This window comes from Simochromis diagramma, unplaced genomic scaffold (assembly GCF_900408965.1).
Source record: "Simochromis diagramma unplaced genomic scaffold, fSimDia1.1 OVJJ01000585.1, whole genome shotgun sequence".
Taxonomy (NCBI): domain Eukaryota; kingdom Metazoa; phylum Chordata; class Actinopteri; order Cichliformes; family Cichlidae; genus Simochromis; species Simochromis diagramma.
The window spans coordinates 1,181,756-1,201,864 of NW_024387398.1; the positions used below are offsets into that span (position 1 = coordinate 1,181,756).

The following is a 20,109-nucleotide window of genomic DNA, read 5'->3' on the forward strand; positions in this document are numbered from 1 at the left end:
GTGAGATGAGATGTCCACAGTGGAAATTCCCAGCAGAGACACCAGGGGACCGCTGCCCAGACTGCAAACCTGCAGATTGGTTTTGTATGTTCTGCCTTTTATTCTGATCATTTTTGCCGTGTTCGATTATGGAATCAAGAAGGCTTGGATGTCCACTCACTACAGCACACAGAAAGAAGTGCAGAATTGGGCTGAAAGATCGATCGCTTCATCACCTATTCAGGTTGTAAATTGTGTTTTTAAAAAGTAACTAAGTAACTAAGTAATTAATTACTTTTGAAAATAAGTAATCAGTAAAGTAACGGGATTACTTTTTGGGGGAGGTAATCAGTAATTAGTTACTGATTACTTTTTTCAAGTAACTTGACCAACACTGTTTGGTGATCCAACCACTGCATGTTGCACAAGTTTACAACATCATCTTCTACACTCTATAAAATGTTTTGTTGGCTCAACTTAAAAAAATGTGCCCAAAGTTTCCACTCAGCTCAGTGTTGTTCAATAAATCCAGCAAGTAATTTTTAGGTTTGGCAAACTCGACTGGTTTAACAAACCAACATGTTTTACTTTGACCACCGAAAGCATAATTAAGCTGAACAACCTCATATTGATTTAGATTTTCTGGTAATATTAAGTTGACACATTACATTAGCTGAGTTGCTCTAACTTACTTTTTTACATATATCCCACTCACAAATATCCAAATAGTTTTAAGTTACTAAAGTAACTTCTGTAAAATCACACACAGACATTTCACTTTTCCAACTGATTAAACAGTTAATTACAAAGTTTAGAAGCTAAAAACCTAAAACACACCCATTCACTCCGTCTTCTCACTGTTCTGAGATGCTGTCCTCCAGCTTCGGACTGACTGAACTGGTGACTGCGATGTTTACCACGTCTTCTGGGAACTTCTTCACCATCCTGCCACGCAGGACAAAAGGAGACGTCAGTATTTTACGTACCTGTCACAGTCCTGAGTCGGTGACCCAGTGTTTTGGGTTTCGTTCTGTTTTTTGATCTTAGACTTCATCATTGTTGTCACTATTAGTGTTTAGGTTTCTTTCCCGGTATTTATTTTTAGCTCTCTAGTTCTTTGTTCTGTCATTTCTAGTTCTTGGATTTTGCTCCTGTGTCCCTTTTGTTCAGTGTCAAGTTGTGTTTCTGTGTCTGTCGTGTGCTTCCTGTTTTATTTTGATAGTCCCTGTCCTGTGTGCAGTGTGTCTGGTTTTGCTTCCTCTTGTCTCGTTAGCCCTGATTTCTCCCAGCTGTGTTTCCCTCCTGTCTCCTATTCCCTGTTTGTTCCAGTGTGTATTTAAGCCCTGTGTTTTCCGTGGTGCGTTGTACCCTCATTTTGCTGTGTGGTTTTCCCAGTTCGTGGTTCTTAGTTTCTTCAGTTTCAGTCTCGTCTCTGAGAGTTCTGCATTTGGGTCCTATACTCAGCACATCATGACAGTGCCATTTAAAAATATATAATCACAAAACAAAGTGAGATTTACCTACTAACTGTTCTCTTCAGAGATCCTCTTCTTTCTCTTTCAGATACAGCACCAGGCAGCTCTCTCTCGCTCCTCGTTTCCACCGAACTCTGGAGAATGAAAACAGAAAAACAAATCTTAAGTATTACAGCACACTAGGAGAAGCAAAAAATGTTACATTTATGTGACCTGCGTTTTGCCACTTGTTGATTTTGAAATGTATTTTTTAAACAAATAAAAGATTCAATCTTTACAACTCAGATCTGTGTTAAAAGTATCCTACTGCCTTCTATGCACCCTTTGCTAGCAGTCGGATAAGCTGACTGAAAGTAAATGTCACCTCAGTTTAGAGACTATTTCAAACACTTTTTGTTGAATTGTGTTCTAACGATTCAACTACAATTGTTATACATAAGATATGTGAAAAGCCACCTGTGGACAAGCCTTATAATGATGTGTAAACCATGAAAAGCTCCTATCCACCCTCTTTAATGTGTTTGTGTAACTTCCTCATAAACATTTATTGTGGAGTTGATGAAGATACTTGTAACACCTCAGGTTATTCTACCCACGTTATCCGTAATATCACCAATACTTACTTTATTGTATCCTCAAATTATCTGTGACACGTATCTACTCAAATTTACTCACCTTAGTTTGCAAAGAAATAGTTTGCAACAATGTGACCAAACGTTAAATTAACATATTCTCATCTCACCTAGAAGTACAAAATCTGAGTTTTAGTTTTGCTCTTCAGTCTCAGTCACCCATTAAGTTACAAATATGTCACTATATTCTTGACTCAGACCACACAGCGAAAACATAAAAATATACTGTGAGTGTTTTCTTCAGCAAACTTTTACTCCGTCCACCTCCGACGTTCATGCCAACAATGCTCCAGAGATAACGAATAATGGTACAACAACAAAGGTGAATTATCAGTTATATTCACTTTTTTCTTACCTCTTGCAGCGTGTTCCTGGTTGGTCTTTGTTTTTGGAAGAGGCTAAGGACATTATTCTGTTTGTTTCCAAGCTAACGTGGTTAGTGGTCATTTATCTGTATAAAACAAGACACAGTTAAACTGTACAACGTGTTAATGAAAAATACAAATTACAAGTTATCCTATAAATTATTTAATAAAATCACCTGTGCTGCATCAAAAAGTGCAGGCCATCAACCTCTGCAGTCATTCACAGGTGATGCCAGTTTAACGACTTCCTGTCTGTGATTTGAGAATGTTTTGGGCATTTTTTCACTGATGATCCGATACTTGTTCCTCTTCTCCACTTCGTCAAGAAGTTGCAGTCTTTCCTTTTCCAAACTTTCCTTGTGCGTGAGGTGGCAAATAGTTCACCTCAGCCTTTCTTGTCTTCTCATGTGCTCGTGTTCACATCGCCCTCTGAGTTCACTTCTGTTACTGCCCATTTTAGATATTTCAGTCTTTGTTGCCGTTGTTGTGATCTAGGTGTGTTTAGAAAACTGACATTTCATGAGTCTTTGGAAAATCTTTAAGGAGTATACGCATTTAACTGTGTTTAATTTTTGGACACATTTTCAGTGAATTATTTTAATTTTACTATTTTTCGGGAGGCAGTAAGGTTATTTGTGAGGCTCTGCAGAACCCGCTCACATTGCAAGTCTTCAGCAGACCGCTAAACCTCAGCCAACGAGAGAGGGCGAATCGCCTGACAAACCAATCACAGTTTAGGAGCACAAACATTAGACAGTGCCAGCAGTGTCAAACGTCGAGTACAGAAAGGGACACTGGGCATCAGGTTGTCGTAGGAAAAAGTGCTCAGCTAATTCAAGTAAGATTGAAATCACAATTAACACTGAAGGGGAGGAGCTAACAGATCTGTTCAGCCTCAAAGCGCCGGTAAACAACAGCAAATAGCAGGTAGGCAAAAGATGCCAGGATGCATTAAAGCTCTAGAGCTGAATATACAGCTAAAAGACAATGTGTCTGTGCAAAGGACATATAATGCAATCCCCAGACACCTTTATCAGGAAGTTAAAGCAAACATACGGGACAAACATACTGGATCCAAAAATTCAAATTCAAATTTTATTTGTCACGTACACAGTCACACACAGTACGATATGTAGTGAAATGCTTGGACAACTGCTCGTGACCTAAAGAAAACAAAAAAGGAAAAGGCTATGAATAAGATAGGAAATAAATATGAAAAATTAAAAAGGGTAAATTTAACTAGGAAGGAATAAAATATAAATTAAGGTTAAAAATGAAATAACTGTACAACACAAATTAGAATGAAGGGTAAATTTAACTGGGAGAATAAGATAAAATATATAAATTAAAGTTGAAAATGAAATAACTGTACAACAAAATACACAATATAGAACTATATAAGAATGTATGAAGAAATATAAATAAATATATACACAATAACAGCAGCTGTACAAGTATTAACTGGAAATGAAGAATATAATGTCCAGTGTTGTGCAATCCACATTATGTCTTGTGCAGTGCAAATATGCTTAAAGTGATTTAAGTGATGAAGTGAAAACAATGTCCAGAAAGTCCAGTGTGTGTGTAAGAACTGTATGTGTGGGTCAGTACTGTGTGGTGGTGTGACTGAGAGACCGTATCGCCTGCGGGAAGAAGCTCCTCCTCAGTCAAAAGTGGGGAAGGCTCATCACCAGGGTTTCATGATTGAGAAAAGCAGACCCTGCACCGCATTTATAACACCATGAGGACTCCGTCAATGGGTGAGGGTCCCATTTGGCCTTACTAATGCCCCAGCAGGGCTCCAGCGCTACATGAAGGGATGTCTGGGAAACCTCAGGGATGAAGTTTGTGTCCCATATTTGGATGATGCTTCAGCTTCAGCTCCAGCTTCAAGCAACACATCCAAAATGTGAGGAGAGTGCTACAGCGACAAAGAAAATGGGGTATCAAACTGAGGCCACAGAAGTGTGATTTTTCAAACGGGAAGTCTACTATGTGGGGCGGGTAGTTTCTTCAGAGGGACACAAGATGAACCCCAAAGAAGCTGAAGCTGAAACATGAGACACCATCGACCGTGAGAGAGGTGAGAAAGTTGTTGGGTTTCCTTAGACCCTATATACAAGACTTCTCGAGGACAGCCGAACCCGTCTATGAACTCTTAGCAAAGCCTAAGTCTGAACAGAAGCAGAGTGAAAAGAGTAAGGGGTGTCACCGCAAATCTGCTCAGCTGCCACCACCCCATCCAGTCCAGTCGATGGCAATTCACCAAGAGACACTCAACAAAATAGCAAACCAGCTGACAAATCCACCAGTCAGAGAGAAACCATTTGTTCTTCATGTAGATGCTTCTGAGGATGGCTCGGGTGCAGTCTTGTACCAGCATCAAGGGGCTGCTCTGAGAGTCATAGGCGATGGATCGCAGACACTGACAGCTGCAGAAAAACACTACAAGCTACATTCTGCCAACCTAGAATTCCTGGCGCTGACACGGGCCATAACAGAACGCTTTCGTGAATATCTGTTTCATGCACCTCAGTGACAATAATCCTTTAACATATGTCATGAAGTCAGTAAAACTTAATGCAGCTGGACACTGCTGGGTGGCACAGTTGGCAGATTATCGGTTCACCCTCAAGTACAGTCCTGGATCAGCAAATCAAGATTTCTTATCAAGAAGAGGAAAGCCCATTCATGCAGGAATGCAGAGGAATGCCAGCAGGATGCCATATTGGGAAGGATCTAGAGAGAGAGAAAACAGGAGAGGTGAGCTGGGTCTCACCTGTCACCTGTAATGTCGACGCATTGCCAGAAGGAGGCATCATCTCAGAAACAATTCAGCCTTTTGCAGTTGACGACATCAGAGATGCCCAGAATGCAGATGTAGCCATAAATCGAATGTTGTCCCTGAAAAGATCATAAAGACAAGATGGTGGAGAGTGAGGCAGTCAGGTACCTTCTCTGGCAGTGGCCCCATTTGTAGATTGACGGAGATTGCATTTAAAGTCCATCATCTACAAACACCTAAACAAGGAGATGGGACATTTAGAGGCAGATAGGATGGTCGCTCTCACCAGGGAGCGCTTCTTCTGGTCTACAATGAGGCAGGAAGTGGAGCACTCTGTCACTCAGGTGTGTCGCTGTATAAAGAAGAAGATGCCTAACAAAATAACCAGAACACCAATTCAGAGCACTGAGACTTCTGCACAATTTTAGATGATGTCCATTGACTGTTTGCATTTGGATGAATGCAAAGGAGGTGAGGAATACATACTCGGAGTCGTGGATCATTTCACCAAATATGCTCGGACATACGCAACAAAGGACAAGTCTGGAAAGACTGGGACAAAGAAGCTCTTTGATGACTTTATCATGAACTTTGGTTTCCCAAGCTCCAAGACTACTGCAGTATCAGCCATTCTCGTACCTCTCTGTACCACCCACCGGCCAATCCTGCAGAGCGCTTCAACAGGACACTGCTAGGTATGCTGCGGACACTTCACGAGTCATTTATAATAAACCACCCTCGCATCTCAGTAAGTGCTGCATTCGAGTCCCACACATCACATGGCTGCTGCCCCAGCCGTGACAGTTTCAGTGTTGTGTCCCCGTGCCTCATCATGCCTGCATTGTCCCAGCTGTGTCTCCCTCCTGTCTCATTCCCTAATCACACCAGTTTGTATTCAAGCCCTGTGTTATCCCCTGCCAGTTGTTGCATCCTCCTCATTAGTTGTGTGTTTCTCGGCCGTCATGTTTTGTCAGGTTATGTCATGCCGCGTCATGAACTCCCAGTTTAGATCATCCTTCCGAGTTTGAATGTTGGTTTTGTTTCTAGTGCTCCCATCTCTGAGTCCTGCGTTTGGGTCCAACCTCTGCCTGCCACACAGCTCACCGTGACAACACCACTGTTGCTTGGGAAGCTTGCACACCAGAACTCCACCCACATGTGCTGTACCAGTGTACCAGTAATGTGATGATTTGAACTTACTGAACACAGTCTGGGCAAACACTTACCTCCTACAACAAGGCATTAAGGATGCACACAGCTGTGGTGTGTGTGATGATACGAACATATGTTGCTGTCTGCATGGTCCCACACACACCTATGGGTAACCAAATGCAACCACCACACTGATTTAAATAATAACAGGAAAAAATAGACTGTCTCTTACGTTTGTAGTGTAACAACTAGCAACTTACTCACCCTGGAGAGTTAGTCACAGGACCCTCTGCAGTTTGCATACCAGCCCCACCTGGGGGTGGATGATGCAGTGATACATGTGCTGCAGAGAGCGTGTTCCTCGACCCAACACCACAGTTCAGATAATGTTCTTGGACTTCTCTAGCGCCTTTAACTCGATCCAGCCCGTGCTGCTGAGGGAGAAGTCGGAGTCCATGCAGGTGGAGGCTCCACTGGTCCAGTGGATCTACCTGACAGGCAGACCACAGTTTGTGAGACTGCAGAGCTGTGTGTCAGAGAGTCTGAACAGCAACATAGGAGCACCCAGGGAACTGTGCTGTCCCCTCTCCTCTTCACCATCCATACGGACGACTTCAAGCACATCACAGAAACTCCAGGAATCCTCTGATGACACGGCCATTATTGGAAGTGTGGACACGGGAAGAGGAGTACAGAGGACGGACTGGTCTCTTTATGAGGTGGTGTGAGGTGAACCACCTGCAGCTGAATGTGGCCAAAACAAAGGAGCTGGTGGTGGACTTTGGCAGAAACAGGGCACCACCCTCTCCTGTCTGCATTAGTGGGACTGATGTGGAAATAGTCACATCCTACAAGTATCTGGGAGATCAACTGGATCACAAGCTGGAGTGGTCTGCTGACACGGACGCTGCCTCCACAAAGGCTCTGAGCCGGCTTTACTTTCTATGAAGGCTCAGATCCTTCAGTGTCTGCAGCAGCTGCTCCATATGTTCTATCAGCCTGTTGTTGGCAGCACCATCGTCTTTGCTGTGGCGTGCTGGGGTGCAGGCGTCAAAGCAAAGGACGCAAACAGACTGACCATCAGGAGGGCCGAGGCTGTTGTTGGCATGAAGCTTGCTGTGTGTGTTTGTGTGTTTGTGTGTCTGTGCTGTATGTTTATGTGATAAATTCCAGCACTGAAGGCAAAGCAGACATAACAAGTACAGACAAAGAAGAGAAGAGACGTGAAAAGTAAAGAGAAATAAACTCGTGCAGCCACCAAATAACCATTCCAGAGTGACCTGCAAATAACAAATTATTCCTCCACGGGAACCTGAAACCACTGACTCTCTCCACCTCTGTCCCATCAAACTGCTGGGTGTGCCCTCCACCCTGGAGTTCCTGTAGTCCACGATAAGCTTCTTGGTCTTTGTAGCAGGTCAGGTCTCAAATTGTTCATTACAATCCTCTCAGGTCTTACAGTGCACCTGTCCCCAAAGGTGGGAACAAACCAGGTGCTTGTCTCGTACCTGCACAGCCTCAGCTCCATCAGCAACCTGCATTATCAGCTCCTTTGCCCTTTAAATTTTCAACATCCACACCTGAGAGATGCTGAAACGCTCAGGGTCACAGCCTCACACTCTCATCAGCCCCTCAGATTTATCAGCCACAACCTCCAACCTCCCCTTCTCCCTGACCTGAGATTGCAAACTGCTCCTCCCTCTGGCCATGTGGTGGTACACCAATCACACACTGTCCCCTCAGCAACTCCCGATCAGTGTCCCTGTGTTGCAGAAGATGTTAAGTTTTGCCTCCCAGATAATTCAAGCACTTTGTTTTGAAATGAACTTTTTTTGTTTTCTTATTTGCAACTTATTTTTTCTCCTTTTCTGTGTTAAACAGGGAAGTTTCTTATGTGAGGGAGGAAAAATGTGACGTGCAGAATTAATTTTAAATTAACAGGTTTATCTATCTATCTATCTATCTATCTGTCTATCTATCTATCTATCTAGATAGATAGATAGAGAGATAGAGATAGAGAGAGAGAGAGAGGGAGAGAGAGAGAGGGAGAGAGAGAGAGATAGATGAATGACTCAACCGAACAGCCCATGTAAATAAATGATTACCCTTGACTTGAATAATAAACTTAGGACCAAAAGTAAAGAGTAGGGTTGAGTATGTGGGTTGAAAACCTGCCAGATCTTCTCTGCCAGTGTCAAACAGCTGATTCTGCTGCTGACTCTTTTTCTGAGCTTCTGGAATCCCATCAGCTTGAGTGCACTGGTTCTGCCAGAGTGACCAACACAACCACACTGGTTGACTTACAATCCCACAAATGCAGGTTGAAGAATCTGTAAATAGACTGGTTCTTATATAGAGCATACCACATTCACCCATTTACACCCATTACTAATAACCCTCTATGGCACAGTGTTGCCTTCAGGAATTAAACCAATCTTGTTGTGATTACACTCTCCCATAATTTAAAAAAGACATATTTACTTATTTTGTGACACAACACACTTCAGTTTTCAGTAAAATGATGAGAAGCACAGAGTTTGACCTTTGACTCGGGGGTGGAGCAATCCTCTCAGATGTCAAATCTGCATGACAGAGTGCTAGCTAATGCTGAGACTAATATCAATTTTATGCACGTTTAAATTGAAATAAGCATATATTTAAAATCTGTGCATGTTTAAGAACATTGAAGAAGTAATTTTTAGTTGTTTATAGACAGATTTTGGTTCGTTGTCTCAGGGCAACACCGTGTAGTTGGGCCAGTTTTCTTCAGGCAATAATGGCAATGCAGCAGTTCAAAGTTCTGGTTCTTGGGACAGCTTGCTTTAGATGTTTTAGGTAGGGGTGTTTCCCCACTCCAAAACACCTGAATTAAATGGTCAGTCTGTTATGGGACAGCTGCAGCACATCCAGCCCTGAGGTGTTGGAGCAGCAGCACTGAGTGATGGGATGTGTAAGCTATCAAATCATGTGTGTGTACAAACTTGGAAGAATTGAGGACAAGAACATTTTATGCAAGTTTTATGGCAGTTAGTGTGTCTGTGTGCGTGTGTGTTATTAGCTTGGAAAGGACTTCAGAATTCATCATATTCCACACATATTGCACATAACCCATGCACAGCCAAGACACACAAAACACACACAGTTATTTGTGACTCGTTACTTCGGTGAGGCTACAATCACTCCCAAATCGTTCAGAAAATTCATAAAAATGATCTATTGAACTACTACAAAACGTGTGTTTCAAAACTGCTAATTTCAAGTGAACTAGTCACGAACAAAGATTTACTATAGTATAATTATATGCGAGTCATTTTATATGTATTATTCAAGTATAATAATTTGTTAAGAAGGTAATAGTAATTATTTAGAATAGTTAGCCCACATATATATGTGGCACGAAGAGTCTTAAGTTGAAAATGTACCCGGAAGAATGTTTTCACACTTATTAAAGCGTAGCTCCGTAGCGACGTCTGTCACCACTGTACCTGGATGAGACAGTCCTGCATCCAGCTGTATTCTTACGTATTGTTTAAAGCGTATCGCAAGACTCGACACGATCATCTGACAACTGAAAATTACGCCTGGCCCTTAATCGTAAAGGTTGGCAAATCAAAGCCAACTGACCCACGAAACTGCGTTGCTGTCTGTTGCTAAGAAGAGGGGCGCCGCCGCATCTGTTGCCGGGGTGAATTGATTAAAATGTTAGCATCCAGCTAGGTAGCAATATTTCTAGATCTCAGGCGCAACAACGAGGTTTAAATCGAGAATGAATCATGTCCTCTCCTGCTAGACAGCACTCGAGATGAATCAACACTAATTTTCGCGTTCGGTTTCGGGGCTCTACATTCCGCCCGAACAGGAAGACGGACCTTAAAATGTAGAAATTGGGTACATGTAAGGTTAAAGAGCTAACTGCAGCTAGCAGACTAGCTTCATGAAATACAACTATAATCTATGCGGCTGCCGCAAAACGTAGCTGCACTGCCAGCCAACATGGACTGTTTGTTTTCCGTTCAGCCCGACGTTGTTAGAGATGAATAAAACGATTGTAGTGTATTCGACCGAGAGCTAGAAGGCCGATGCGACAATGGAGTCTTTCCTGCAGATAGCTCCCCATTCTTTGGCTATAGTGCTATCCAGGGTCGGGGCTGGGGAGGCGTTAGGGGGCAGGGTGTCTGAAAGCGACGAGTTCCCGAGACACCACACCGGCTATGAGATTTTTGCCGATTTTAAAGCAGAAAATACCCAGCATCATGTATGGAACCAGCGGATTACAGAGGCCGTGTCCGAGACTTTCTTCCTGGGATGGATTGACGAGCATGTGCTATTAATTCAAGGCAAGGAAGACCACCTGGAGGTGCTGAGGGAGGGATGGATGCGGAGGTCTCTTAATCCGCCTCGGGGATTCACCATTAAATACCTCGGTAAGGCCTCTACACCTAGTCTTGTGTACTTATGGTAATGATATCCCATACAATTGTTGAAGCTTAATACAGCACCTTGACGCTGAGAGCCATTTTCATGTGCACTGCCTGTTATGTCACTTGGAAATGTCTTTAGTTTGAGCACCAGTGTTTATTTTAAGGGCCGTCATAACTGACAAGTAGCTTATGATGTGTTAAATCTCCTAGCAGAAAAATGTAAATATCCCTTTATATTCGCCTAATACACTTTGTTATTGTCTTATTTTGTATATTTTATAATCGCGCATCTTCGGGATACACAATTTGGCCCAGATAAAATAAGACAGAGTTGAATTATTCTGTTGTTTAGAGCATTTACAATAAGTCTTCATACCCATGTTAGAGGACCGGCAGCTCAGACTGAAACAAAAACTGGAGAACTTGTTTTAATGCTGGTGTTGGATCAAGGGTACATGTTTCTCACAAGTTTGTTTTTCATTAGTGACTTGATGCTGTAAAACTTAGACAGTACATAATGATTGACAGTTTTAATCAACAGCTGCAGTCAAAGAGAAACTGGGCTGTATCTCTTTGGGAATAGGGTTGGAATAGCAATACTGAAAGCAGACAGGGCATGTGCTTCCAACCCTGGGTGTCTGTTTCATCCTGAGAAGTCTTCTACAGTAAACTGGACTCAGGGGGAAGTAAATCAGGGGTCACCAACCTTTGTCAAACTGAGAGCTACTTCTTGGGTACTGATTAATGCGAAGGGCTACCAGTTTGATACTTTACACTTCTGAAATAACAAATTTGCTCAGTTTACTTTTAATTATATGTTATTATTCATAATTGAAGGTATTCATCTCTGTAAAGACACTGATTCTGTTAATGATTTCTCACAATAATTACAAACAATGCTTTAAGAAGGTAGGAAACAGATACATATATACACTTTCTTTCTATAAATCTCTAAAGTATTTACATTTTCAAATAATCTGCAAAGTTTTCACTTGCCGCTAACAATGTTGAACAAATCATGCACTGCATCATGTCTGCACAGATTATCAATTATGAAACATACAAAAATCAACTTTCAGATTTTACTGAACTTGTCACAAAATCTGCAGATTTTCTAAAAAAAATCTAATGTTACATTCAATGAACACGTTTGTTTTTCAATAATTAAATTCAGCTTTGCCGTGACACTGCCATGTTGCCACTGGGAACCCTGGCATTTCCTGCTGTTCACCAGTGTGTTGCAATCTGGGGTATAACTTGACACTGCAGCTCTCAGTCTTGCAGATGTGCATCAGAGAGGCGTGTTCTGTGTTTGTTCTTGATGAAGTTCATGTCAGAAAAGGCTGATTCACAAAGACAGGTTGAACCATACAGGCTGGCAACCTTCATAGCTGCTGTGCATACACCACTGTACTTTTCTGTGTCAACAAGGCACCCAAAGTTTGGCTTTGAGGTGGAGGTCACTTTGCTGTGTTCTAATTTCGATTTCCACCTGTCCAGCATAAAGCTGAACATTGCACTTAGTTGCTCAGCAATGCATGCTGTGTCCACGTTCATGAATGGATTGGAAACGAATGATCAAGGTCTTGAGAGTACTTTTCTGCAACTTTGTAAAAAGTCTCAGATGCAGAAGCATTGTCTTTCAGCACCATCTGCACAGAGGGAAAGTGCATTTCTCTGTACATGCACAGAGAAGATGTTCATCTGGGCTTTAAATGCATTTAAAGCACTTATCATGTCAGCAACAGTCTTACCTTTGCCTTGCAGCTTACAGTTGAAATGGTTCAGTTTCCCAGTAATGTCCGTCAAAAATGCAAGGTCAAGTATCCATTCAGTGTCCTCCAGCAGCGTTGTGTCATCGCCTTGGATTGCATGAACTCCCTGATTTCACCCAAAAGTGACAACAAACAAAGCAAAATCCGTCCCCTGCTGAGCCACCGGATTTAGTAGCAGGTCACCACAGTCAGCTGACAGCTCCTTCAATAGCACCTTGAACGCTCTGTGCTGTTTAGCTCTGGAGCGGATGCTGTTTATGATCTTCACGACGGGAGTCATGATGTGCCCGATCACCTTTGCATGTAACGCCTGTTGGTGATTGATGCAGTGGTAATGCATGAAGTTTGGGAACTCTGTGTCACCTTTACAGTGAGCGATGACTCCTGTATGTTACCATGAGACAGCCAGGCTTTTTCAACTGGCCCCTCTCATGGCCTGTAAATGGCCTGTATTTGTATAGCGCTTTACTAGTCCCTAAGGACCCCAAAGCGCTTTACACATCCAGTCACCCACCCATTCACACCCATTCACACACAGGTGATGGCAGCTACATTGTAGCCACAGCCACCCTGAGGCGCACTGACAGTATTCATCTCGAGTAGGGATGGGTATCGTTTAGGTTTTATCCGATACCAGTACCAAACCGGTACTTTTGAAACTGTGCCGGTGCTTAAAGAATGGAGAACACAAACTTTGTCCAAAAACCTCTCATGTTCAGCTGTTTTTTTTGTAAAAAGATAACAATGTTAGCCTTTTCTGCAGTTATGGGGCATATATGGCATCACTCTTGGCTGGAAGCAGTGCTTAAACAATGGAAAAAAACACAAACTTTGTCCTAAACCTCTCATGTTCAGCTGTTTCCCACTTTTTCTTTGGTCATTTTAGCCTTTTTGGCCAGGGTGAAGGGAGCATCTGCCATCAAACAAGAAGACAGCCGCATGTAGCTATGATGATGTTTGCTAGTTCACCTTACATGCATTAATGTAATAACGTGGTTAGCCTACTCAACGTAAATTACACACGAACAACATTAAGCTACTCACGCAGAGAAGAACGGCTGCTGCTGCATCATCATCCTCATCATTTCTGCTACACTGGCAGGGCTAGGGGCCAGGACTCTCCTCTTCGGGTTTTTGGGGGATGTTGCTAACTCCGGGTCCGATAACAGGCACCACACCCGCAGTAGATGTGCACGGTGTGAGGTCTCGCAGCAAGCTATCAAATACGGTGCATTTCTTGGCTTTTAAAAAAAAAACGCTATGCGTCGCCAGATGTTTCATCAGATTCGAGGTGTTACCTCCTTTGCACAGTATCACAGTATCAGCTTAAAGCACTTGTTGCTGCTGAGTTTGCATCTTTTGCTGTGAAGTACAGCCAGACTTTTGACCGCTTCGCCTTGGGCATTTTTAATCTGTAGCTCTGCTCTAAAAGAACGTACGTACCTGGCCCCGCCTACTATCCTCGGAAACGTAAAATGATTGGCTAGAACCTAGCTGAGAGGTCATACGTATCACCCCCCACCTCATGATGCTTAATCGACGTAATCAACTTTAATTTGATGCAGTGTGAAAAAAATGCACAGAATTAAATTATTTTTCAAGAATAATTAAATAGATTCAACATCTTTCTTCAACAGAACTGCAGACTGCACAGATCGTCCCTTCCCAAAGGAAAAAGTACTATAGCTTACTAGGGTATATTAGACTTAACAGTTACTATATACAGTAAAATGGTAAATGGCCTGTATTTGTATAGCGCTTTACTAGTCCCTAAGGACCCCAAAGCGCTTTACACTATACACAATCATCCACACACACACATTCACACACTGGTGCTGGCAGCTACAGTGTAGCCACAGCCACCCTGGGGCGCACTGACAGAGGCGAGACTGCCGGACACTGGCGCCACCGGGCCCTCTGACCACCACCAGTAGGCAACGGGTGAAGTGTCTTGCCCAAGGACACAACGACCGAGACTGTCCAAGCCGGGGCTCGAACCGGCAACCTTCCGATTACAAGGCGAACTCCTAACTCTTGAGCCACGATCGCCCCAGTAATGGACTTCTATACATTTTACATCAGATTAAAACTTTGGGTGTCAGATTCAGATAATTAATTATTAAAAGCTCGACATTTTAAATGAGAATAAGAAAGAAAAGTATGTCTCTGTGCCCCCTTTACCTGTTCATGCCCTATCGGCCCCCCTGGCTAAACTTTGCTAGATCCGCCCCTGCACAGTTACCAGCCGTCAGCTGCGTAGAAAAAGATCCTCGAGTAGAAAGTAATATTAAATAAATTCTAACAACAGCTTATCAAGCTTAAACGTGCTGCTGTTGTTCAGCTGCTGGTTTCCTCTTTCTGGTGCAAAGTGGGCCAAAAACAAACAAGAGAGACGGACTCGCTACAGAAAAGCCGATCAGCTGATCATTGATCAGTTTCATAATTGAAGTAGCAACAGGAGAGGGAGAGAGGCAGTCGCTCCGTATATCGGTTGTTAAGCTTAACATGGGAACGCTTTACAAACATTCAGAGATGAACTTGCACACTTGCTTTACTTCTCTCTGGGATCACTCGGAGATGAAATGCTGGTTTGGTAGCGAGGCTACAAATACTCACAGCCGCTCTATCATGTGACCACACTGCTCCGAGTGCTACGGTTATGAGCCGAGTTACGCCGTGTCGCAAGTTTTGTGAGGTGCTTTTCTGATATTTATTGGATCGGATTACATTTTTTATTTCTCTCCGATATCCGATCCAGTAATTTAGGTCAGTATCAGACCGATACGTAATATCGGATCGGTCCATCTCTAACACATATACACATACGGCCCTGACGTTATATATATATATATATATATATTTGTATGTCATTTTGTGCATGTATATATACAAAGCCTTTGTTAAAAACTCAGTTGAAACACCTTTGGCAGCAATAATGGTCTCAAGTCTGTACAAGCTTGGCACACCTATTTTGGGGCAGTTTCTCCCATTATTCTTTGCAGAACCTCTCAAGCTCCATCACGTTAGAGGGGCAGTGTTAGTGCACTGACATTTTCAGATCTCTACAGAGAAGTTCAATCAGGTTCAAGTCTGGGCTCTAGCTGGGACAGTCAAGGACATTTACAGAGTGGTCCCAAAGCCACTTCTTTCTTGTCCTCGCTTAGAGCGCTTAGAGTCATTCTGTTCTGTTAGTCTGAGATCCAGAGAGCTCTAGAGCAGATCAAGGATGTTTACATTGGTGCATTCATCTTTCCCCTGACCCTAAATAGTCACCTAGTTCCTGCTAAAAAAAAGAAAAAAAAGAAACATCCCCACAGCATGGTACTGCCACCACCATGATCCAAAATGCTGCAGCAAGAATACTTGCAGGGACTAAAAATAAAGAGCACATTTCTCCCGTATTGGCTTCTCTTCATTGGTTCCCTGTTAAATCCAGAATTGAATTAATCCTTCTTCTAACATACAATGTCTAGAAAAATCAGGTGCCATCCTATTTTAAAGACATCATTAGAGCACTTCGCTCTCGCTCTGCAGGCCTACTTGTTGTTCCTAGAGTATTTAAAAGTAGGATGGGAGGCAGAGCCTTCAGTTTTCAGGCCCCTCTTCTGTGGAACCAGCTTCCGGTTTGGATTCAGGAGACAGACGCTATCTCTACTTGTTTCCTTTTTCTTAAAGCATATAGTTAGGGCTGGATCGGGTGATCCTGAAGCCTCCCTTAGTTATGCTGCAATACGTCTAGGCTGTTGAGGGCTTCCCATGATGCATCGAGTGTTTCTCTTTCTTATACACTACTCTGCATTCAATCATTAGTTGTTATTATTCTCTGGCTCTCTCTGTCAGTATAAAGCTCCTTGAGGTGACTGCTGTTGTGATTTGGTGATGTATAAATAACATTGAATTGAACTGAACAGGGTCCAGTAACCATCATGGTGGCAGACGTTCAAAAAGAGTCTTAATTATGAAAAGTTGATTCACACCCTGGGGCTAAAGAAGCTAATGGCACACCACGAGTGCCCGGTAGCAGAAATCAACCAGCTGCTAACCCAGAATTCCATCTCTGTCCCATTCAACTACTGTTGCTTAGCACTACATAGAAGCTCTTGTCAGGTATTATAGCAACTAAGATGAAAAGGTGCATAGCTTGATATATATGAGTAGGGCCACAAAAAGAAATGGGTAAAAATGCCAGAGGAGCAAAACACCAACCCCTGGTAGATGGAGTGTTCACTCAGGGCTGTAAGACCAAACTGACCAACCTGTGCACCAATAGGATTGACTACACGAACTGCTTCACACATGGATCCTGGAATGCCTAGACCTGTACAAGATCAACAGGATCCCAAGAGCCTGTAACATCGAGTGGCAGAAGAAGTGGCTGATATCAAGAAATCCTACCAATGGCTGGACTGAAAGAGAGTACATGGCATGGCAGCACAGGAACAAGCTATAAGCACAAGATTGATAGAGGCTGGGGTCTACCACATTAGACAAGCCCCAAGGTGACGGTTCTGCAAAGATGCCCTTTAGCCCCTCCAGCACATAACAGCAGGGTGCAAGATGCTAGCAGGCAGGGTGTACATGGAACGCCCTAACGAAGTAGCTGGCATAATATACAGGTATGGCCTGGAAGTCCCACAGTTAAAATTCAAAATGCTCCATAGGGTGGTTGGGAATGACCAAATTAAGATCCTGTGGGACGTCCAGATACAGACGGACAAACTGGCAATGGCTGTCCAAGTGGACATAGTAGTGGTGGGAAAACAGGGAAATAAGGCCATAGTGGTAGATGTACCTATACCAAGAGACAGCAACATCAGCAAGAAAGAACATGAAAAGCTTGAAGAATGCCAAAGGCAACAAGGCCTGAACATGTGGAGGGTGAAGGCAACAGTGGTCCCCGTGATAATTCAGTTTAATTCAACTCAGTATTATTTATATAGCACTAAATCACAACAATTGCTTCAAGCTGCTTTATGTTGTATAGTAAAGACACTACAATAATACTGAACAAAAACAGAGAAAAGCCCAACAATCATATGACACCCTATAAGCAAGTGCTTTGGCAACAGTGGGTAAAAGTAAAATTCCCTTTGAACAGGAAAAACCTTGTGAGAGTGGGGTAGCCATCCACAGGAACAGCTTGGTGGTGATGGGAGGAAGACATGACGAGGACATGTTGTGGAAGAGAGCTAAGAGAGATAAATTATAAGTAATACTTAAATGCAGAGTGGTGCGTAAACACACAGCGAGTGAAAAAGAAACACTCTGTAAATCATAACTGAGGATTCAGGGTCACAGGTCAAAGGAAAATTTTAAGATTACTTTAAAAGTAGAGAGGGTGTCTGTCTCCTGAATCCAAACTGGAACAGTCGAACCGTTGGCTGTGGCTTTCCTAGGCAGTGTGAGCTGCTGTTCTTTTTAATTGTGAGTAAGTGTAACACAAAAACTAGATACAGTTGGTTTACATTCAGTTTGTGAACAGATGATGTGTGATGTGTGGAGAAAATGTGTGAAGCTGACTTTCCTCCAGTATCTCAACCTGAACTTGATTATGCTGATCAAGGAGGGACATGAATTGTATCCAATACATTTTAAACACGAGATCTTCAGTACAAAGCTTTGCTTTAATTTCTTGAACTAATTTTGAACTCGATTTTTGAAATCGACTGAGTGGTCTACCACCAATCTCTCTAAGAGATTTAGGTGTTTGGAGGCATCTTCTGGCTAACAGATATTGTGAAACACTTTTTTAAACTGTTGAATAAAATATGGATTAGTAAAAGGACTGAGTTGAATTGATTCCTGAGTTTGCACTGTAGCCTGAGGAGGAGCTGATGTAGATGAAACTGAAAGAAGGAGATGGTGCTTGACTGAATCTTTCACTTAGAATTTGAAATATGCCTCCAAGTTTAATCAGCTGAGAGAGCAAAAGACCTGATCATATCTTCATATTCCTGGAACAGTTCTCTGGTCTGTCAGTTCTTCAGTTTGAAAACCAAATGGTGGCGGGTCCCAGGTATTTAAACTCGAGTAGGAGTGGTCTCTTAAGAGGGTCGTTGACCCACTATTGATTATGTGCCTCACACGAGCCAAGGTGTCAAAAATGGCTTGGGTCATGACCAGCAGAGGCTTTGGGTCAGAGACCTTGCCTCATGTGACCTGTCACATAACAGGATGATGAGATCATCTGATGAACTTGCTATAAAACTATTCAAACTAGTTGCCTCAAAAAACTAAGTAAAGATTACTTAAGATGAGTATGTTAGAACAACTTATTCATTGCAAGTATGCAGTACTAATAATAATAATACTAATTCATCAGGTAATGTTTATATGTTGATTCATGGTTTTCTTTAGTTTTTGATCCACTGCAGAATATATTTAAGGTTATCTGCTATAAAAAGCCAGAACAGGAAAATCTCCTTCATGTTTTTCTGTTTTATCCTCAGTTACTTTGACACAAAGGCCGCTGCTGTGATGCTCACACCTCTGATGAAGTCTCACAAGTGTCAGTACTGAAAAAGGATCAGAATTATAAAATTTCTGACTGAGTCAAAGTTGAATCGAATCGAATCGGAATCCGCTCGATTATAGAAATCGGTGACGATACCCAGCTCTAGTGCCAGGGTAGGCCTCCCCGACAGAATTGGTTTCCCCTGCATCGTCGGGAGCAGACGCTGGGCTGTCCAAACAGGATCCCACAGTTGTTTATGTTGTAAACCCATTTTGCACAGAGAGGCATTTTTTGCAAAATGTATTGATAGCAATGTTGAATATTCTTACACATTAAAAAAAACAACTACACGTAAAATAATTACACTATAAAGACGGTTTGTTTTTCTGTTATTTAAAAGAGGTAGTAGTTTATTTTATTGCTACCTGTAATTTATTGCAGTTTACTTTTATTTGTTTAATTGTTTACAGAAGGTTCGAGGTGGAGGGGGGGCGAAAGTCTCCTGAAAGCTAAGATGAGGAAAGCTGACGACGCGTGTGCAGCGCTTGGCTTCACTGGCATTTTGATGCACTTCAAATGTAGTAGCAGTAGTTTAGACAGTTGCAGTACTACTACATGCATTTTGAATCTTTTCTGTTCAGACTAAAAATAGTGTTAATAAAGTTATTCTTTATTTTAAGTTGAGCTTTATTCATTTCTTTTTAAATGTTCTTTAATGTTAATAAGGATACAATGTTATGCAGAGATGTACTTATACTAACAACTTTATAGACAAATGATACTATTTATAGTTGCAGGGGAGAGTGGGGGTCGTGAAATGTTTTCTTCTTCCTAAGGGGCCGTAACAGAAAACACTTGAGAAACACTGATTTAAACTAAGATGTTATGTTTAGTAAGGCTAGCCTGGGCCTTTCTTTGTGGGGTTTGCCTGTCCTGCCAGTGTCTGCTTAGCTTCTTTCCAGGCACTCCCACTTCCTCCCAAATCCAAGGATGTCCAGGTAGTGGGGTTAGGTTGATTATTGATTCTAAATTGATCTTAGGTGTTAATGTGAGTTTGAATGGTTGTCTCCA

At 42.4% G+C, this 20,109-nt stretch overlaps 1 protein-coding gene across 1 annotated transcript in view; it reads left to right on the plus strand.

Annotated features, from left to right (window-relative positions):
• Nucleotides 1-9,836: 9,836 nt before the first annotated feature.
• The window catches only part of LOC120720592 (storkhead-box protein 2-like), a 50,359-nt gene continuing 40,086 nt past the window's right edge, over nucleotides 9,837-20,109 (plus strand). Inside the window, exon 1 of the mRNA XM_040010324.1 lies at nucleotides 9,837-10,812. Coding sequence (XP_039866258.1) covers nucleotides 10,476-10,812 — 337 coding nt within the window. The 5' untranslated portion in view covers nucleotides 9,837-10,475. The remainder of the gene's footprint in view (nucleotides 10,813-20,109) is intronic.